Raw genomic sequence first — 20,397 nt, 5'->3', positions numbered from 1 at the left:
AAGTGCAATAATCTTTGACGCAACGTTAAACCCCATTTCACCTCACCTAGTCAAGGGAAATTGTTGATCATAAGTGTATGATTTCCATACGTTTTTCACGAGACCTTGTTCTTAAAATGACGTAAACACTGACGGAGTACTTCCACATCCCTCGGGAAACCACTGGGAATTCCCTAGCACGAAAACATGCATAAGCGTTCTTTCTGATCATTTAGATCCTTTAATCTTCAACTCAGCATTTCAGTATACACTGAGAAACATCAGAGAGTTTGACTGCATGATTGTTCACGAATATCCTTGCTACGACCCCTCCAAATGAACATATGAAGAAATACACTTCCAAACTATCATAGTATCGACTCGATCCGTGTCTCAGGCTGATAAGCTCCGACGTTCATACAATTTGGCCCTCACTCTATGAAGGTTCATACTCCAATGAACTCACACAAAGTGAAAGTCAATTCTTAAATAACCTCAGATTGGAACATTTGCACCTTCAGTAAACAAAAAACACTTTATGAATCGTTATCATTATGTATCTGTATACCGTATTGCCTGAGCCTAGCTCCTTTACTCCCCTCTGACATGGGCTGATAATCAGGGTTAGAAATTGGTGCTAGTCCTGTCGTCCTTGCCAAACTGGCCAATAGTTAAGGTGTCATAAGGACTAGTAGAAATTTGCCATTTTTATGGGTTTTGCTTATATGTTATCATTACAAGGACTAGTGGTCTAAAACTGTTAGTTTCTACCGCTGATAATGATTCATGTTACTTAAATGTAACTGTTTGTTTTCAGACGTTTACTTCAGATGGGAGTATTCAACGCGGAGCTGTACAACAATCTCGGCCTGTGCTGTTTCTATGCTCAGCAATATGACATGACACTCACGTGTTTTGAGCGAGCGCTCTCATTGGCGGATGACCAGACTCTCGGTGATATTTGGTTCAACATTGGTCATGTGGCACTGGTAAGACATTTGGAATCTTTAAAAAATAATAGTGAGGCTGATTAATTTGTTTTCTAGTTTAATGCAGATGTTTAAAAAATACATATTGATTTCTTAAATTAATATTTGGTATATTTTTCTGAACATGTATATATAGCCTTGCACCAAGGCTGTACTGAAAGATAAGTCCATGGATGTGTAGTAATTCTACCCTCCTAATAGGCAAGTCTAGATATGTGGACAGTCCAGTCTCTGAGAGGGACAACTTGTTATCCCCCGCCCAACAAAGTTGGCTGGGGATACTGAAACGGGCTCCGTCCGTCCGTCCGTCCGTCCGTCTGTCCATCCATCACGTTTCGTTTTTGGAGCATAACTCAAAAACCATTCAATATTTTTTCATGAAACTTTGCAAGTCTGTCAGGTATATGCTGAACTGGTGCCTTTTGCTATTTAGACATTTTTATTTTTTCCAATTTCCATGACAAGTTCCACCTTGGTTAAAAAAGGTTAGGGTTTGTTTAGATTTAATTATGTCATAAATTCTGCAACAGGGGCAGGGGCAGGGGCAGGGGATATAGCCACGTTAGTGGCAAACTTTTGTTCTTATTACATTGTTTTTACATAATCATGAAATTATGATTTAAGTTAATATTTTGCCTTAGAGACTTGTGCAAGTCTAATGTTTTTGTGTTTCCAGATATTACAGACTGGGTGTTAGGGTGTCTTGAAATTGTCATAGCTAATCTATGTGACATTAAATAAACTTGCTATGGGACAAGACCTTGCTGGGTTGTGGAGATGTTTGCTCGTCATGCTCTATCATGACTGAGCAATCATTAACAGGTCTATCTCCCCCTGACAGTGTCAGATATCACAGCTAGGGTGGTGTTTGTGTACACTACACCTCGTCTATTTCACACATCACTCGTCTATTTCACACATCACCCGCCTTGACAGTGTCTATTACAGGTGGTGATCTGACACTCCAGGTAATGTGATTGGGCTGTGAGGCGTATCCCACAGTTATTGACCAGTCTTGACCTGTCACGACCCTCTGTGAAATAAACATGATTTACGACATTTGAGATATGTGTCTACCTATCCTTGTGAGTGTCATGGACACAGAGAGTTATGTCCTGTGTGGTCAAATGGAAGGAAATCAAGAGAAATTTAGTGGTCAAAAAGTGGAAATTAATTCAAGTCTTTGAAAGGCATTTAGAAGTGATATTAATAAAGAGAATTTATAGATGACCCAATGAAGGAGTTAGTATATATTCTGAAACATTGTGTTCCTCATAATAAAGAAGTTGACATCCATAAATTGTCTTCCTTAAACTATCAACAGTACGAAAACAGTACAAAAATTACTATTAATCTCTCTGTTAGTGAGTGAGTGAGTGAGTGAGTGAGTGATTTGGGTTTAATGCTGCTTTAAACAGTATTCCAGTTATATCAAGTTGTATCTCTGTTGAGCCATATGTGTAAGTTCAAATGTGGCATTTAAAAAAATATATGGGAAAGCACTTAAAGGTCATTATAATCCACTGTTAATACCGAAATAATGAAAAGTTAAACAAAACACCGATTTAGGCAATTGATATTTTCATTTCATGTTTGAAAAAAGACTTTGATATAATACATCTTGGTGAAGCCTGTTTAGTTCAAGAAAGTTGTGAAAGTGCTTGAAAAAGTTCTTGTTGCTTGTCAAACGTGTTGTCAGATATCATCAGCTGATCATTTTATAAGTCTTTAGTGATGTTTTAGTTGTATAGTGGACCCATGAAGATCTGGGCTGGTATATATCTTCAGCAACCCATGCTTGCCTTAAAAAGCAACTAAGCTTTTCGTAAGAGGCAACTAACAGGATCGGGTGGTCAGGCTTGCTGACTTGGTTGATGCATAGCGTTGTATCCCAGTTGAGTGGATTGATGCTCATGATATAAATCACTGGATTGTCTGGTCCAGACTCAATTATTTACAGACCGCCGTCATATACCTGGAATATGCCTGAGTGCTGCGTTAAACAACAAACAAACAAAAGGCATATAGTTATAACATTATGACTTTGATATTCGAATCAAAATTATGACTTTCTCTTCTTTAAAGTTATAATGATAATTTAAATATTTATGTATCTGTTCCAAACTTATGCTCAAAAGTGCTTTTAGTCATAGGCTTGTGTTACAGATAGGTTTTGAGTTGTACATGAATGAGTTCAGATTGTCACTTTTCCTGATGACATTTGGAAGGGAATTCCATTGTGATATATATGACATGAAAATTAACATGTTTTCTACAACCCATGAAATATACAAGTAATTGTCTGCAATGAAATATACATGTAATCAATCATCAAGCCATATAATACGTTATCAACAACCCATGAAATATACTTGTTATTGACATGCAATGAAAGACACAAGATATCAACAACCCTGAACTCTATTGACCAGAGGGCAGAAACCTGCCCCTGATCAATAACGTCTAATTACGAGGTGTAATATATCGGCTGACAGCAGGTCTTGACTTTATCCCTGTTGTCAACACACCGAGATTGGTGATGACTGCTACTCATCTTCCGCCATTACAGCCGGACTAAAAGCCATTGACATTGATTCCCTGCAATAGATAACTGTAGCAGAGGGATATACTTAGAGTGGTAAATGCACACATGGGGATGGGAGATCATGTGGATCATAATCTATATATAGTAGCTGATTGTTAATCTAGTCAAAGGAGTTAATGTGATTTTGTAAAGTCCAAGCGGATTGTCTCCAGGTGATTATTTGTGTGAGATATTGGTAGGAATCATGCCAGCTGCTGTATGTTCTCTGTAGACAAGTTATTGAAATGCTCTTGTAATGTTCAAATGATGATGTTTTGTAGTAGAAGCTGTTCGAAAATAGAATTTGGATATGTTAATTCCTAGTAAAATTATAGCTCTGGAAACAATTCCGCCAAAACAATTGCATTAGTTTGTTTGTTTGTTTGTTGTTTAACAACGCTCTCAGCAATATTCCAGTTATATGGCGGCGATCTGTAAATAATCGAGTTTTGAACAGACAATCCAGTGATTGATATCATGAGCATCAATCCACACATTTGGAAAACGATGACATGCATCAACCAAGTCAACGAGCCTGATCACCTGATCCCGTTAGTCGCCTCTTACGACAAGGATAGTCGCCTTTTACGACAAGAAAGGGTTGCTTGAAAACCTATTTCTACCCCGGATCTTCATGGGTCACCTGACTAACATGACTAAGGAAACAATTGATTTTTGGTGTACAGGTGCTGTTGTACAATGCTATGTTAGCGCTAATGTAATAATTGCTGAATTGTGAGAAATCTTTCAGAAGCCACAAGGTGTAGGAGTCTGAGACATTGATATGTGCAGCAACACACAGGTGACAGATTTGTTCTTGCCATTAGAAAGAGAAAAAATGTTTTCAGGACTTGGTAAAAATTAATTAAAACTTGTTCATGACATGGAATGTGTTTTGTTGCAATACTATCCTTCAGTTAGGTAATGTGTTAATGCTTCATCTTCTCAGGGAGCAGATATTCAGCAGCCCGGGGAAAGGTTGTTTTCCCCCACCACAGGTGGAAGGGGGATTTAGGAATGGGTGCTGTCCTTCTGTCTGTCATGTTTCGTTTCCAGAGCAGAACTCAATAACCATGCAAGATACCGTAACCAAACTTGGCACATAGATAGGTCAAGTGGTGAACTGGTGCCTTTTGATAGTTTGGGATTTTAAAAAAAAATATTTTTCGAGTTTCCACAGCAAAGACTTTGACTTTGACCCCCTGGAGGCAGAGCTTGTTTCTGGAGCAGATCTTGAAAACTGTACACTATTTCTTGCTTTGCACACAACCGGACGTGTCATATTAGCAGTGAATATGAGTGTTTCATGCTTGTTCATATTAGAGGATGTCGTACAATAGACTTCCTTGGGACTTATGTTGGCATATGTTAGGAGAAGACCGAACTTCACCAGATGGAAAAAAAACAGTTCACTATTTGCATATTTCAGGGTATCGGTGACATGAACCTGGCCTATCAGTGTTTCCGGATGGCCCTTGCCAGCAACAACGACCACGCTGAGGCTTATAACAACCTGGGTGTCCTGGAGCTCAGACGAGGGCATATAGAACAGGTAGGTCCTGATGTCATGGTGATGAGGGTGTCAGTCTGCAGCTTTGTAGAGGATGTCATGGTGTCCTAATGTATTTGGTGTCATGTGGAAGACATGATGTTCCGGGTATACAATACAAGGTGTCTTCAACACAACAGTTCCCTGTCCAGTATGAGGACACATAGAACACTAGGGTCATGGTGTCCTCAACACAACAGTTGCCTGTCCAGTATGAGGACACATAGAACACTAGGGTCATGGTGTCCTCAACACAACAGTTGCCTGTCCAGTATGAGGACACATGGAACACTAGGGTCATGGTGTCCTCAACACAACAGTTGTCTGTTCAGTATGAGGACACATAGAACACTAGGGTCATGGTGTCCTCAACACAACAGTTGTCATGGTGTCCTCAACACAACAGTTCCCTGTCCTTTATGAGGACATAGAGAACACTAGGGTCATAGTGTCCTCAACACAACAGTTGTCTGTTCAGTATGAGGACACATAGAACACTAGGGTCATGGTGTCCTCAACACAACAGTTGTCATGGTGTCCTCAACACAACAGTTGTCTGTTCAGTATGAGGACACATAGAACACTAGGGTCATGGTGTCCTCAACACAACAGTTGCCTGTCCAGTATGAGGGCATAGAGAACACTAGGGTCATGGTGTCCTCAACACAACAGTTGTCTGTCCAGTATGAGGACATAGAGAACACTAGGGTCATGGTGTCCTCAACACAACAGTTGCCTGTCCAGTATGAGGACATAGAGAACACTAGGGTCATGGTGTCCTCAACACAACAGTTGTCTGTCCAGTGTGAGGACACATAGAACACTAGGGTCATGGTGTCCTCAACACAACAGTTGTCTGTCCAGTATGAGGACATAGAGAACACTAGGGTCATGGTGTCCTCAACACAACAGTTGTCTGTCCAGTATTAGGACATAGAGAACACTAGTGTCATAGTGTCCTCAACACAACAGTTGTCTGTCCAGTATGAGGACATAGAGAACACTAGGGTCATGGTTACCTCAACAAAACAGTTGTCTGTCCAGTATGGACACATAGAACACTAGGGTCATGGTGTCCTCAACACAACAGTTGTCTGTCCATTATGAGGACATAGAGAACACTAGGATCATAGTGTCATCAACACAACAGTCGTCTGTCCAGTATGAGGACACACAGAACACTAGTGTCATAGTGTCCTCAACACAACAGTTGTCTGTCCAGTATGAGGACATAGAGAACACTAGGGTCATGGTGTCCTCAACACAACAGTTGTCTGTCCAGTATGAGGACATAGAGAACACTAGGGTCATGGTGTCCTCAACACAACAGTTGTCTGTCCAGTGTGAGGACATAGAGAACACTAGGGTCATAGTGTCCTCAACACAACAGTTGTCTGTCCAGTATGAGGACACACAGAACACTAGGGTCATGGTGTCCTCAACACAACAGTTGTCTGTCCAGTATGAGGGCATAGAGAACACTAGGGTCATGGTGTCCTCAACACAACAGTTGCCTGTCCAGTATGAGGGCATAGAGAACACTAGGGTCATGGTGTCCTCAACACAACAGTTGCCTGTCCAGTATGAGGACATAGAGAACACTAGGGTCATGGTGTCCTCAACACAACAGTTGTCTGTCCAGTATGAAGACACATAGAACACTAGGGTCATGGTGTCCTCAACACAACAGTTGCCTGTCCAGTATGAGGACATAGAGAACACTAGGGTCATGGTGTCCTCAACACAACAGTTGTCTGTCCAGTATGAGGACACATAGAACACTAGGGTCATGGTGTCCTCAACACAACAGTTGTCTGTCCAGTATGAGGACATAGAGAACACTAGGGTCATAGTGTCCTCAACACAACAGTTGTCTGTCCAGTGTGAGGACACATAGAACACTAGGGTCATAGTGTCCTCAACACAACAGTTGTCTGTCCAGTATGAGGACACATAGAACACTAGGGTCATAGTGTCCTCAACACAACAGTTGTCTGTCCAGTGTGAGGACATAGAGAACACAAGGGTCATGGTGTCCTCAACACAACAGTTGTCTGTCCAGTGTGAGGACATAGAGAACACTAGGGTCATGGTGTCCTCAACACAACAGTTGTCATGGTGTCATCAACACAACAGTTGCCTGTCCAGTATTAGGACACATAGAACACTAGGGTCATGGTGTCATCAACACAACAGTTGTCATGGTGTCCTCAACACAACAGTTCCCTGTCCAGTATGAGGACACATAGAACACTAGGGTCATGGTGTCCTCAACAGTGTAATAATAACTCTATTTATGAGACTATGATGACTTCCTGCACCACCACCACATGCACTTGTGCACAATGTTTTGTGCACTTGGAGCAAGTTCTCACAGGGCGGCTTGTTTGTGATTTGAATAAATTAGAGTAAATATAGTGCAAAATTACAGGATGTGGTCAAAGCCACAATGTAAATACCATGATGACTCATGCTGTGTACTGACAACATGGACCTAGGCCATCCATACTGTGGAAGATGGGAGGCTGAGAAAGAAAACTACAGAGCAGAATTGCACAATAGCTGGGAACTTTCAGATATTGGAGATGAAACTTGATTCATATAAAATAATGATAGTCATGGGTTGGATGCAATAATACCATGGAGCTTCCAGTAATCAGTTGTAGAGAAAACTGGTGTGTGATATCCACAGTTTATTGTAAATGTTTTACCATGTGTTTAATTTATTGATGGGTATAGGGCTGTGCAGCCTAGTAGTTCAAGCCAAGGATTCAGGATCTGTCCTCCACATAAATTCAATGTGTGGAGTCTAGTTCTGTTATGGCTGGACTATTTCTACAATCATAAACACCTTCATCATCAAGCTGCAACCATGAAACCAATATACCTGGATCATTGACTGAATACATCAGAGACCTGGATCACTGACTGAATACATCAGTGACATGGATCATTGACTGGATACATCAGAGACCTGGATCACTGTCTGATTACATCAGTGACATGGATCATTGACTGGATACATCAGAGACCTGGATCACTGTCTGAATACATCAGAGACCTGGATCATTGGCTGAACACATCAGAGACATGGATCATTGATTGAATACATCAGTGACATGGGTCATTGACTGAATACATCTGTGAGATGGATCATTGATGATCACATCAGAGACATGGATCATTGATGAACACACCAGAGACATGGATCATTGATGAACACACCAGAGACATGGATCATTGATGAATACATCAGAGACATGGATCATTGATGAATACATCAGAGACATGGATCATTGATGATCACACCAGAGACATGGATCATTGATGAACACATCAGAGACATGGATCATTGATGAATACATCAGTGACATGGTTCATTGATTGAATACATCAGAGACATGGATCATTGATGAATACATCAGAGACATGGATCATTGATGATCACACCAGAGACATGGATCATTGATGAACACATCAGAGACATGGATCATTGATGAATACATCAGTGACATGGTTCATTGATTGAATACATCAGAGACCTGGATCATTGATGAACACACTAGAGACATGGATCATTGATGAACACACCAGAGACATGGATCATTGATGAACACATCAGAGACATGGATCATTGATGATCACAGCAGAGACATGGATCATTGATGAACACACAAGAGACATGGATCATTGATTGAATACATCAGTGACATGGGTCATTGACTGAATACATCTGTGAGATGGATCACTGATGAACACATCAGAGACATGGATCATTGATGAACACATCAGAGACATGGTTCATTGATTGAATACATCAGAGACCTGGATCATTGATGAATACATCAGAGACCTGGATCATTGATGAACACACCAGAGACATGGATCATTGATGAATACATCAGAGACCTGGATCATTGATGAATACATCAGAGACATGGTTCATTGATTGAATACATCAGAGACCTGGATCATTGATGAATACATCAGAGACCTGGATCATTGATGAACACACCAGAGACCTGGATCATTGATGAACACACCAGAGACATGGATCATTGATGAACACACCAGAGACATGGATCATTGATGAACACACCAGAGACATGGATCATTGATGAATACATCAGAGACATGGTTCATTGATGAATACATCAGAGACCTGGATCATTGACTGAAATCAGAGTTCTGGCATAATTTATAGCCTTCCTGACTTACCTCTGTATAATGGAAATGACTAGCTTAGGGATGTCAGACTAGAGTGCCACAAACATTGTCCATTTGTCCATCACTCAAAGTGATTATTTAGGTTCATGTATACAAGACAAATCAATACAGGAGGATACATTGCATTGAAAGCAGTAAGGCAGAAGACAAATGTCTTTTCCCCAGCAGCTAGACAACCTGAAGCCTTAACTTTCCCCGTCAAAGATCCGATAACATTTCAGTAACAGTTACCAAGCCTGCAGCTTGAAAGGCTTTATATGAAATCCAATATTCATGAATGGTGACGGCCCAACCCAACAGTTATCACAAGTATGGTCATACAGATGACATGATTTATCTGTCTTCATCAGATATTGTGCTGTATCAGCAGTTATTACATGTTTCCCATCTGTCATATAGACCATATCTGCAGGTCTTAATATGCAGTATGCAAAACTTAAAATCAAGATGTGAGAGTATGTATTATTTACTTACTTAAGACATACAGTTTGTTATCTCCTTTTTCAAATATTGTAACCTGTCTTCGTCATCCTCAATGTATATCAGTACATGGATCATATCTCAAGCTCCTTGTTGGACATTAGGAGACCTGAATGTTCGGTCTGTCCTTCCATTGTGTGGATCTGGAAACACAATATGAACTTATCTGTAGCCAAGCATTGTTCTGCAACAGGTCCTACCCAGCGTGTAATTAAACATTGCCAACAAGCCTAACTCCTCGTCTTGCTGCTTAAGGAAATATACTTGAACTGGAATTGGCTCCCATTGATATCAAGAGCCATTCTAGCTCCAGAGTGATTCCAAATTTGTCAGTGAGGGAACATTTTGATGAATTCTTCAATTGATTTCTACTTGAAATTCTCCCCGGTAATGAGAATACATGTATGAAGAAGAGGCAGAGTGATGCTTGGCCAGTAAATTTCCCGCCTGGGAATAAATGGTTGAAGAATTAACGGGATTTCTATGTATAAGAAGTCATGCTGCATTACTCTTGTGGTTGGAGATGTTGCTGTAGGCCTGTCAAGTGGCAGAGATGTTCCGCTTCTTGCTATCTTGTGGAATTGGCTTACAGAACGTCCAGCTTAATTTCACTGCTATTACGGAAGTAGATTTTATGTTAACCAATGTCTAATCAATAGATAGAGAAAATAGGATTTCAAATATATTTTTAAGAAGCTTGGTTTTGGAAACATTTGAAATCATGCTTTGATATTCATTTACCAATATTAGATTAAACCTTTTGGTTGTGTTATCATGAGGAATTTAACTTACAAGTTGGTTACTTTTAAATATGTAAATAGATTTAGTCCAGGATGGAATTATAGTAATAATAATAGGCCATTTATATTGCGCATATTTCCACACCACACAGGGGCATGCCCCAGTGCTACTATTACCACAGTCACATGATCAGTGTGATCTCAACAATCATTCTCAGCTCCCTGGGAAGTATACAACCCAAGCTGCCAGTTTGGTGCTAGAAGGTTAACAACCACATTGCCATCACATCCTACTGGGTACCCATTCACTGCTGGGTGAACAGAGGCACGTTTCAAACAAAGTCACTTGCCCAAGGAGACACCATGTGTTACATGTGCTTCAGTGTGGGGCAGGACCGAAGCCCTAGAAACTCTCAGGCGCCAAGCTGCCGAACGCAGCCACCCATTCAAGGACTCTCCAGGACTGACATTGCTTAACTTCAACTGATTTGTGACCTGTGCTCTGTGCACCGGACAAAGAAGGTGTACGAAAGGTTCAATCTTCTTGGTGACACATTCTGGTTAATGACATGGTGAGATCACTTTTGGTGAGCGCCAAGGGATCATTCTTTCCCATGCATGCAACTGAAATGATGACATCATCGGCACCATCCTCATGCAGGTCACGGTAGCCCAGTGGTTTAAGCATTGGCACGTCCAGCAGAGGACAAGGTTCGATTCCCTGATGTGTGCAATGTGCCCATTTTTTATGTCCCCTGCTGTGATATGACGACTATATTGTAAGTCCCGAACCCTCTCTTCCCGACCCGTAAAGATCCGGGGTAGAATAGGTCTTCAGCAAGCAATGATTGCTGGTAAAGGTGACTATGCTTGTCGTAAGCGGCGACCGATGGGATCAGGTGGTCAGACTCACTGACTTGGTTAATGCATGTCATCGATCCCAATGGTGTGGATCGATGCTCATGATATCAACCACTGGATTGTATGGTCCAGACTTGATTATTTACATACCGTCGTCATATAGCTGGAATATTGCTGTTGTTAAACATCCAACCAACCCTCTCTTCCTTACTCGTGTCCGTGGCTTTCACCAATGTGTATAACATAATGCTGAGGACTAGGTTCAATTCTCTGATGGGGTCACGGGTGGTCCAGTCATCTCAGGCGCCGCGATTCGCTGTGCAGAGTTGCGTCCCTCGAGCATGCCAGAAACCTATGGTTGTGGGTTCGAATCCCGGTTCGCCCTGATTATGTTTCTAGGTTTCTAGGTTTGTCAGCACTATACCCGAACTCATGTGTTTCACTGAAGTGGTAAACGTCTGAGACCTGCATCACTTTGGGCTTACATCCCATATAATGCTGACACGTTGTGATATAACTGGAATACTGTTAAAAGCGGCGTTAAACCCAACTCACTCACTCACTCACTCACTCACTCACTCACTCACTCAATTCCCTGATCTGTGCAATGTGTCCATTTCTGATGTCCCCTGCATATTTAAGCTCAGTTAGCACAATAGAAGGTACATAGACCTCATCTTTTCGACGTAATAAGAGCCCAGGGCGCTCTCAAAATTAGAAATAGGGGCTCTTATCTAAATAATATTTGAAAGAGTTATATATGAGTTGAAAGATAAATTTTGTTGTTAATGCTGACAGCCTGAAATGTTTACATATGACAGATATATTTTTCCAGAATTTAATTGCCAATAATTAAGGGTGCATATAACACACGAGTGCATATTATACGCGAATAAATAAGTCTTGTGTACATTGATCAATCAGAAGGGGTGCTAATTGGGATTGTTCACTAGCCAATATACATGTATTAGCAAATATCGCTGTGGGCACTTATTAGAGTCGGGCCCTTATTACGTCAAATACGCTATTTCCAATTTAGTTGATATCTATCTTAGGAATACATAGTTTGATTCCATGACTACAGAGCTGTGGCTACACTTATATACTTCCAGAGGTATTGACGATTACGACTGCCATCAGAAATTTCACATAAATGATCCAGGTCTCTGATGTATCCTAGTCTTAATGCATTAAATCATTTCCACCAATGTCACTGAAGCATGACGTGCACCTTGGTGTGGTTGTATCATTGATGGCTTGTACTGAGTCATGTGCGTCTGTGAATCACCCTGCAACCTGTCTGTGAGTAATGATGATTTCGTCCTTCATGCAGGTAATGGTTTTGATGGTCAGCGGTTGGTAGCTAGGGGAGATTCTCAACAGCCACCATGCAAGTGCCCCAGGCTCAGAAAATTGACGAATTGGGGCAGTTATTAATTAACTCTTGTTAAAACCATAAACAGCTAGTTAAATTTGTTGTCGGAAATAGAATCGGTTGTGAATAAACTTAGTTTAAACATCAATGAATCTATAACTGTTTCTGTAATAATTCGGGGGCACGGGTGGCCCAGTCGTCTAAGGCGCCGCGATTCGCTGTGCAGAGTTGCGTCCCTTGGGCACGCCAGAAACCTATGATTGTGGGTTCGAATCCCGGTTCGCCCCGATTATGTTTCTAGGTTTGTCAGCACCATATCCGTGCTCATGGGTTTCATCGAAGTGGTAAACGTCTGAGACCTCCATCACTTCGGGCTTTCCTCCCACATTAAGCTGACACGTCGTGATATAACTGGAATACTGTTAAAAGCGGCGTTAAACCCAACTCACTCACTCTGTAATAATTCCTATGCAATTTTATTCCTCTTCTACTCTGCTGGTTTGTTTAAACAGTTCGGCAATTCTGTCATGTTAATTTTCGGTCTTAGTAGGGAGCGCTTGAAAAGATTACCTACGGATTGGTCTAGGAGTAGGTCACGGGGTGCATATTGGAGCAGCGAGAATAATAGGGGGAGTATGGTTCCTGTTGGTGACGGCCAAAATAAATTGATAAGTAGATTTTGATCCCCACTTGAAAATCTGACCTGCAATATCTGAATATTGATTGTGTTTCTTATCAGTGTGAGTGAATGAGTATGGTTTTACGCTGCTTTTAGCAATATTCCAGCAATATCACGGCAGGGGACACCAGAAAAGGGCTTCACTCATTGTACCCATGTAGAGAATCGAACCCGGGTCTCCGATGTTTTGATCATTCCAACATCTATACTCTTTTGTGTCATCTGTTTTTAATGGACCCAATACATCCCAATTTTGGACCCATTATTTGCGTTCAATAAGACCGTGATACTCCTAATGCTACCAAACATTCGTAGTTCATTTTAAACTGATCATTTTAACAAAAAGTAAAGTATCAAACCAAAAAAGTGTCTCCCACCTCACAATGTTGAAACTTTGGATGAAAATCTAAGACTTAAATTATTTCAGGCCAAATGAACAGTCCTTAGAATTCGGGGCATTTGAAGATGTAGAATTCCAGGTGTGGACACAGTGCAATTGTTTCTATAGTTTCCCAATGCTTCAACATTTCATCTTCTTACTCACTGTACGGCTGTATGTATTCCCTGTCTGGTGATGGACCACTCTCCATTAGGGAATTACTGTATATCCTGAAGCTATCCCAATATTAAGTATCATTAGTAAATAATACGGCTGGCTAAAAAGATCGATAATCAGATTTATCGTCAATGTGAAGAAATATCAACTATTATCGATATGAAATTTTTGTCATCGATAATAACTTACATGTGATGAAATAAAGTTTAGATTCAACGAAACAGACTTGTTATTGTCAATAATGTCAATTGTCAAAGACAGAAAGCAAATGTCCACAAAGTAATCTATCCATGAATGTGTCACTGCTCACCAGTGATGTGAAATATGTTGATTTTTTTCGGGACTTTCTTGCATATTTGCTTAAATTTACTTCTCCGATATTTATCAATAATTGATCAATATTGAGTTAGCGATTATCAATCTCTATCATCTTTTTTGATTGCCAACCCTAGTTATTAATGTGTAAAACGTTCATAGAGCAATTGTAGGACCAGAGCAATGTCTTTGGCAAGTTTTGTCCAGCACCTACATTAAAAGATCCCAAGTTTAACATGAATCGGATTCAAAGTGGGACTCAAGGACCTCCAGGACTCTTCAGAACGTATGTCAGCTGTGACCATAGGGCTGTTACCACTGAAACTGCTGTCTGTGGTGTTATGGAAGGAGCTAACATCAGCACCTCTTGGCATATCTCTGTATGTGTAGCACTCATCTAGGAACTCATTTAAGAATTTTCTTTGGTATCTATGGCAGTTTTAGATATGTGGTTATGTTCTACACAGATATCTTTGTTTCTCATTAAGGGTGTGCGGTCTCTGATCCTTGTGTTATCACACTGTCGGTATGAATATAGACACAGAACATAAACCCTGGGTAACTGCAGTGTACATCAGCATCATCAGCAGCAGCATCGGCATCATCAGCATCATCAGCATCATGATCATCAGCAGCAACAGCATCATGATCATCATCAGCAGCAGCAGCAGCAGCATCATCAGCAGCAGCAGCATCAGCAGCAGCAGCATCGGCATCATCACCAGCAGCAGCATCGGCATCATCATCAGCAGCAGCATCGGCATCATCACCAGCAGCAGCATCGGCATCATCACCAGCAGCATCGGCATCATCACCAGCAGCAGCATCGGCATCATCACCAGCAGCAGCATCGGCATCATCATCATCAGCAGCATCGGCATCATCACCAGCAGCAGCATCGGCATCATCACCAGCAGCATCGGCATCATCACCAGCAGCAGCATCGGCATCATCACCAGCAGCATCGGCATCATCAGCAGCAGCATCGGCATCATCACCAGCATCAGCATCATCGGCATCATCAGCAGCAGCAGCATCGGCATCATCAGCAGCAGCATCGGCATCATCACCAGCAGCAGCATCGGCATCATCACCAGCAGCAGCATCGGCATCATCAGCATCACCAGCATCGGCATCATCATCGTCATCTTCATCATAATAGGCCTATTTATATTGTGCTGTATCGACACCACAGCGGCATGCTCAAAGCACTACACTACTTTACCCCGGTCACTGGATCAGTGTGCACTCAACCATCATTCTCAACTCCCTTAGGAGTATACAACACCAGTAGCTGCTGTAGTAGTAACAGACTGAGTGAGTGAGTTGGTTTAACACGGCTTTTGACAGTATTCCAGTTATATCATGGTGTGTCAGCTTAATGTGGGAGGAAAGCCCGAAGTGATGGAGGTCTCAGACGTTTACCACTTGGTGAAACCCATGAGCATTGTATGGGTCATGGTTAATGAGTTTGGTTTAACAGACACTTTGAACATTATAATCACTGGATCGTCTGGTTCAGACTCGATTATTTACAGACCGCCGTCATATTGTTTGAATATTGCTGAGTGCAGAGTTAAACAACAAACTAAAAAGAATCAAAGGTTAACTGTGTTAAAAGGCACCAACAGCTTCCTCAGCTTCTGCACTGACCAGCGTCCAAACTTGACCCCGAGCCCGGAGTAAATTATGTACCCAACCTTACTGGCCCTCATGTTGTGGGCATTACTGTCCAAAATCTTAATTGATGCTACCTTTCATGCAACCGATTGCTGAATGCGAAGTTACTTTTATCTTTGTAGCTTATCAGCAAGTGAACATGAATTACTATGACAAGCAATCATATTACTGACTTTCTTTCATAGCTGAACTAGTTGAACAGATCGATCCTTAGAATCCTGATGGATATCGGGGGGTCTGCTGACTCCACGTAGAATAACGGTAGATCATATTGATTTATGGAAACCCACATTATGATGTCCCGGAATGTAGAAATACTATTAGCTAATTGTTTTTTAACCAGTCTACAATTAAGCAGTACCTCCCCAGCCACATCACTGAATTAAAGAACCACTGTAGCACACTGATGCCTTGATAGGAGATGCGAGGAAACTGGGCTGTGTCTACATTGGTGGATGTGTGACTTGCCAGGGTTGTCTGATCGTCTGACAGCATCAGCACCCTACCTATACTAATTGGGGTTTTTGAACATTCTAAATCTAGTTGTGGCCCATGGTTTGTCTTGTCTTGAATAGAGTGACACCTTGGCAAAAAGGAGAAATAGATTGAACCATTTCTGGTTTAGGATTGTGTCAAGGTTGGGAAATTATTTCATCCTATGTCTCTGTTGAGGTGACACGTTGACAAGTTCATGAATATTGTACCAGCTTTTAGTGATGTTAGTTTTGAAGTATGTGGTAAAATTCATCCCTTGGTGGCCAGAACCTTCCTGTGAGGCCATTACTTAGATATTTATGGCTTTGTCAGCTTTGTCAGAGTCAGAAGTTGGAGGAGGGAATACTAACTTTATTATTTGAGACTGGATCACACATGTTTGTACAAATATTACCTTACTTTGTGTTATAGAATTTTCTGACAGATTCACATGATCTGGAACTTTCTTTCAAGCAACGTCCCTGACATTCTACTTTCTACTATGTCTGCATCCAAATTGTCATGTGATAGTTCACTATCCTTCCCCAAGTAGTCCAAGAAACACACTTGAGCGAGACTGTTCGAGTTTATCATTGGTTCAGTGGTTAAACATGTAAGACTGCCTCACCCTGCTGGCAGGAATCCATGCTCATGCTGTTGACCACTGGTTTGCCTGATCCAGACTGGCTGCTTGACACTGCATGAAGATCCAGGCTGGCTGCTTGACACTGCATGAAGATCCAGGCTGGCTGCTTGACACTGCATGAAGACCCAGACTGGCTGCTTGACACTGTATGAAGATCCAGGCTGGCTGCTTGACACTGCATGAAGATCCAGACTGGCTGCTTGACACTGTATGAAGATCCAGGCTGGCTGCTTGACACTGCATGAAGATCCAGACTGGCTGCTTGACACTGCATGAAGATCCAGACTGGCTGCTTGACACTGTATGAAGATCCAGGCTGGCTGCTTGACACTGCATGAAGATCCAGGCTGGCTGCTTGACACTGCATGAAGATCCAGACTGGCTGCTTGACACTGCATGAAGATCCAGGCTGGCTGCTTGACACTGCATGAAGATCCAGACTGGCTGCTTGACACTGTATGAAGATCCAGGCTGGCTGCTTGACACTGCATGAAGATCCAGGCTGGCTGCTTGACACTGCATGAAGATCAGGACTGGCTGCTTGACACTGCATGAAGATCCAGACTGGCTGCTTGACACTGCATGAAGATCCAGGCTGGCTGCTTGACACTGCATGAAGATCCAGACTGGCTGCTTGACACTGTATGAAGATCCAGGCTGGCTGCTTGACACTGCATGAAGATCCAGGCTGGCTGCTTGACACTGCATGAAGATCAGGACTGGCTGCTTGACACTGTATGAAGATCCAGACTGGCTGCTTGACACTGCATGAAGATCCAGGCTGGCTGCTTGACACTGCATGAAGATCCAGACTGGCTGCTTGACACTGCATGAAGATCCAGGCTGGCTGCTTGACACTGCATGAAGATCCAGACTGGCTGCTTGACACTGTATGAAGATCCAGGCTGGCTGCTTGACACTGCATGAAGATCCAGGCTGGCTGCTTGACACTGCATGAAGATCCAGGCTGGGTGCTTGACAGGGAAGCTTTTTCTCATTTAACTAAAAACCAAAACCTGATACCCTGATGGGAGCAATATGTGAAGACCATTCCTGGTGCATGATGTTGATGATGATGATGTTGTTGGAGATTAAACGAGTGCTTCTGGGGGTGTCGATTTCGCACTCAGTGTCCAATGCAACCTGTTCTGGAAGATAATTGATAATTGTTGACATTGTATATTTGCCTGAGGTAACAACCATTTACTATGCTGGGTTGCGTTTGGAGAGGGGTGAGGGGTTGTTGATACTTGAATTTTTACTAGAGACAGAATATGTGAAATGTTTTCGGACATTGCTTCAAGAGATCTTTTTTTTTTCCTCTTAAAAAAACCGCAACAGCCCAGAATATCCAATGGTCAGTCCCAAAGGAGCCTGTGGAGTTCATCCAGGTGATGACCCTTGGTGTGTCAGCACCTCCCCATTCTCTTGGGTTTCACGAAGGCGGTAACACCTCCATAACTTTGTCCCTTTCAGCTTTCCACCCCTTTGATTTGGCCATATAATACCGTATATATACAGCGGTAAAAACCACAACTCACTTCAACAGAGATCTGGGAATTGGAAGACATCACAACCTCGACCTCAGGAGACCTCTCTGCTCCCCAAATCTCCAGTAATGAGGATCCCAGGGAGGCAGGGAGAGCTCCATACATCACAGTGATGAGGATTCACCGCTCACCATGTCCTGGCTGGACAATAATCAACCCTGCCACGAGCTGGCAAGATGTATGGTCTGGACACTGTTCCATCCTTTACTGTTGTTTAGTGTGTGGAGCAAGGTTGTTGACCCCTCTGGTGTATGGGATCAATGTTCGTTAGTTCCAGAGAAGCCTCCGACATCCACTGCCTGAAAGATCTCCGGCCACATTGTTTACAGAATATTTGGTGATATATAAAGGTGGTATCTTGGACATTTGTTACCATAACACAAGGGCAATATCATTTGTAGATATTTCTTAAAGATACGTGGATCATCAGGATATATGAAAATACAGATGAAGTGGTGCTTAACTTTTTTCCAGTTACAGTATTCAACGTAATAAGCACCCAGGGTGCTCTCAAAATTAGAAATAGGGGGCTCTTAATAGAATATTATTTTGTTGAAAAAAAACATAGTTGAAAGATAAATTTTATGGTTTATGCTGACAGCCTGAAATTATTTATATATTATCAAATAATATTTTAAATATTAAATATTTTATATTCAAAAAATATTTTTCCAGAATTTAATTGCCCATAAATAGGGTTCATATAACACATGTGTGCGTATTATACCGAATAAATAAGTCTTGTGTACATTGATCAATTGGAAGGGATGCAAATTGGGCTTGTTCACTAGCCACTGTATCAGCCAATATCGCCCTTCGCGCTTATTAGAGTGGGGCGCTTATTACGTCGAATACGGTATATGTTTTTTTATTGCCTGATTGTGGTGTTTAAACACAACCCTGTACCACAACCTCAAGAGGATGTTATCAAAGATGACCTTGAAGAAAATTCATCAGAAGGACTTTTGAAAGAATAATTAGTTGTTCTTCAAGTATCACATGACTATTTGTATGACAAGTTGAACAACTGGTATGTGTTTCATTAGTCATGTTAGTCAGGTGACCCGTGAAGATCCGGGGTAGAATAGGTCTTCAGCAACCCATACTTACCGCAAAAGGCGACTATGCTTGTCGTAAAAGGCGACTAACGGAATCAGGTGGTCAGACTCGCTGACTTGGTTGATGCATGTCATCGATCCCAATTGCATGGATTGATGCTCATGATATTAATCACTGGATTGTCTGGTCCAGACTCAATTATTTACAGACCGCCGTCATATAGCTGGAAAGTTGCCGAGTGCAGCGTTAAACAACGAACAAATGGACAAACAAACAAAACAAATGTTTGTCAGGTTCTACCTCAGACTTGCCTTTGCTGATATGAGTCCACACCCCAATCACAGCATGTATACCCTGTATTGATCAAGTCTACTCTTCAAGCACTGTTATAAGTTGTGAGTTTGCCAGTCGACAGTTTACTGTGATGGACCAGTCATACTGCTGATTGATGTGGCATAAAGTGAAGTGTATGCACAGATGATGTGAGTGCAAAGTGATGGGGAGATATTGGGATGTGTTGGGATGAAGATAGAACATGACAAAGCATATATGTCCTAGGGCTGGGTAACTCGGGCACTCAGGTCAGGTTGGCCCTGAGTAGGACCTGGTACACACAGGGCTACCAGGATCTGTGGTGAGTCATGTGATACGTTG

General features: G+C 41.8%; 1 protein-coding gene across 1 annotated transcript in view; it reads left to right on the top strand.

Moving 5' to 3' along the window:
* LOC139443060 (tetratricopeptide repeat protein 8-like) overlaps positions 1–20,397 on the top strand; it is a 79,250-nt gene that overhangs the window by 40,313 nt on the left and 18,540 nt on the right. The window contains exons 8-9 of the mRNA XM_071223980.1: positions 797–968; positions 4,982–5,104. Of these exons, the coding sequence (XP_071080081.1) occupies positions 797–968; positions 4,982–5,104 (295 nt within the window). The remainder of the gene's footprint in view (positions 1–796; positions 969–4,981; positions 5,105–20,397) is intronic.

Source organism: Haliotis cracherodii, unplaced genomic scaffold (genome assembly GCF_022045235.1).
Source record: "Haliotis cracherodii isolate W230 unplaced genomic scaffold, xgHalCrac1.p SCAF_5, whole genome shotgun sequence".
Taxonomy (NCBI): Eukaryota; Metazoa; Mollusca; class Gastropoda; order Lepetellida; family Haliotidae; genus Haliotis; species Haliotis cracherodii.
The sequence above is the reverse complement of the archived record's forward strand: the minus strand, read 5'-3'. Positions and strand labels throughout refer to the sequence as shown.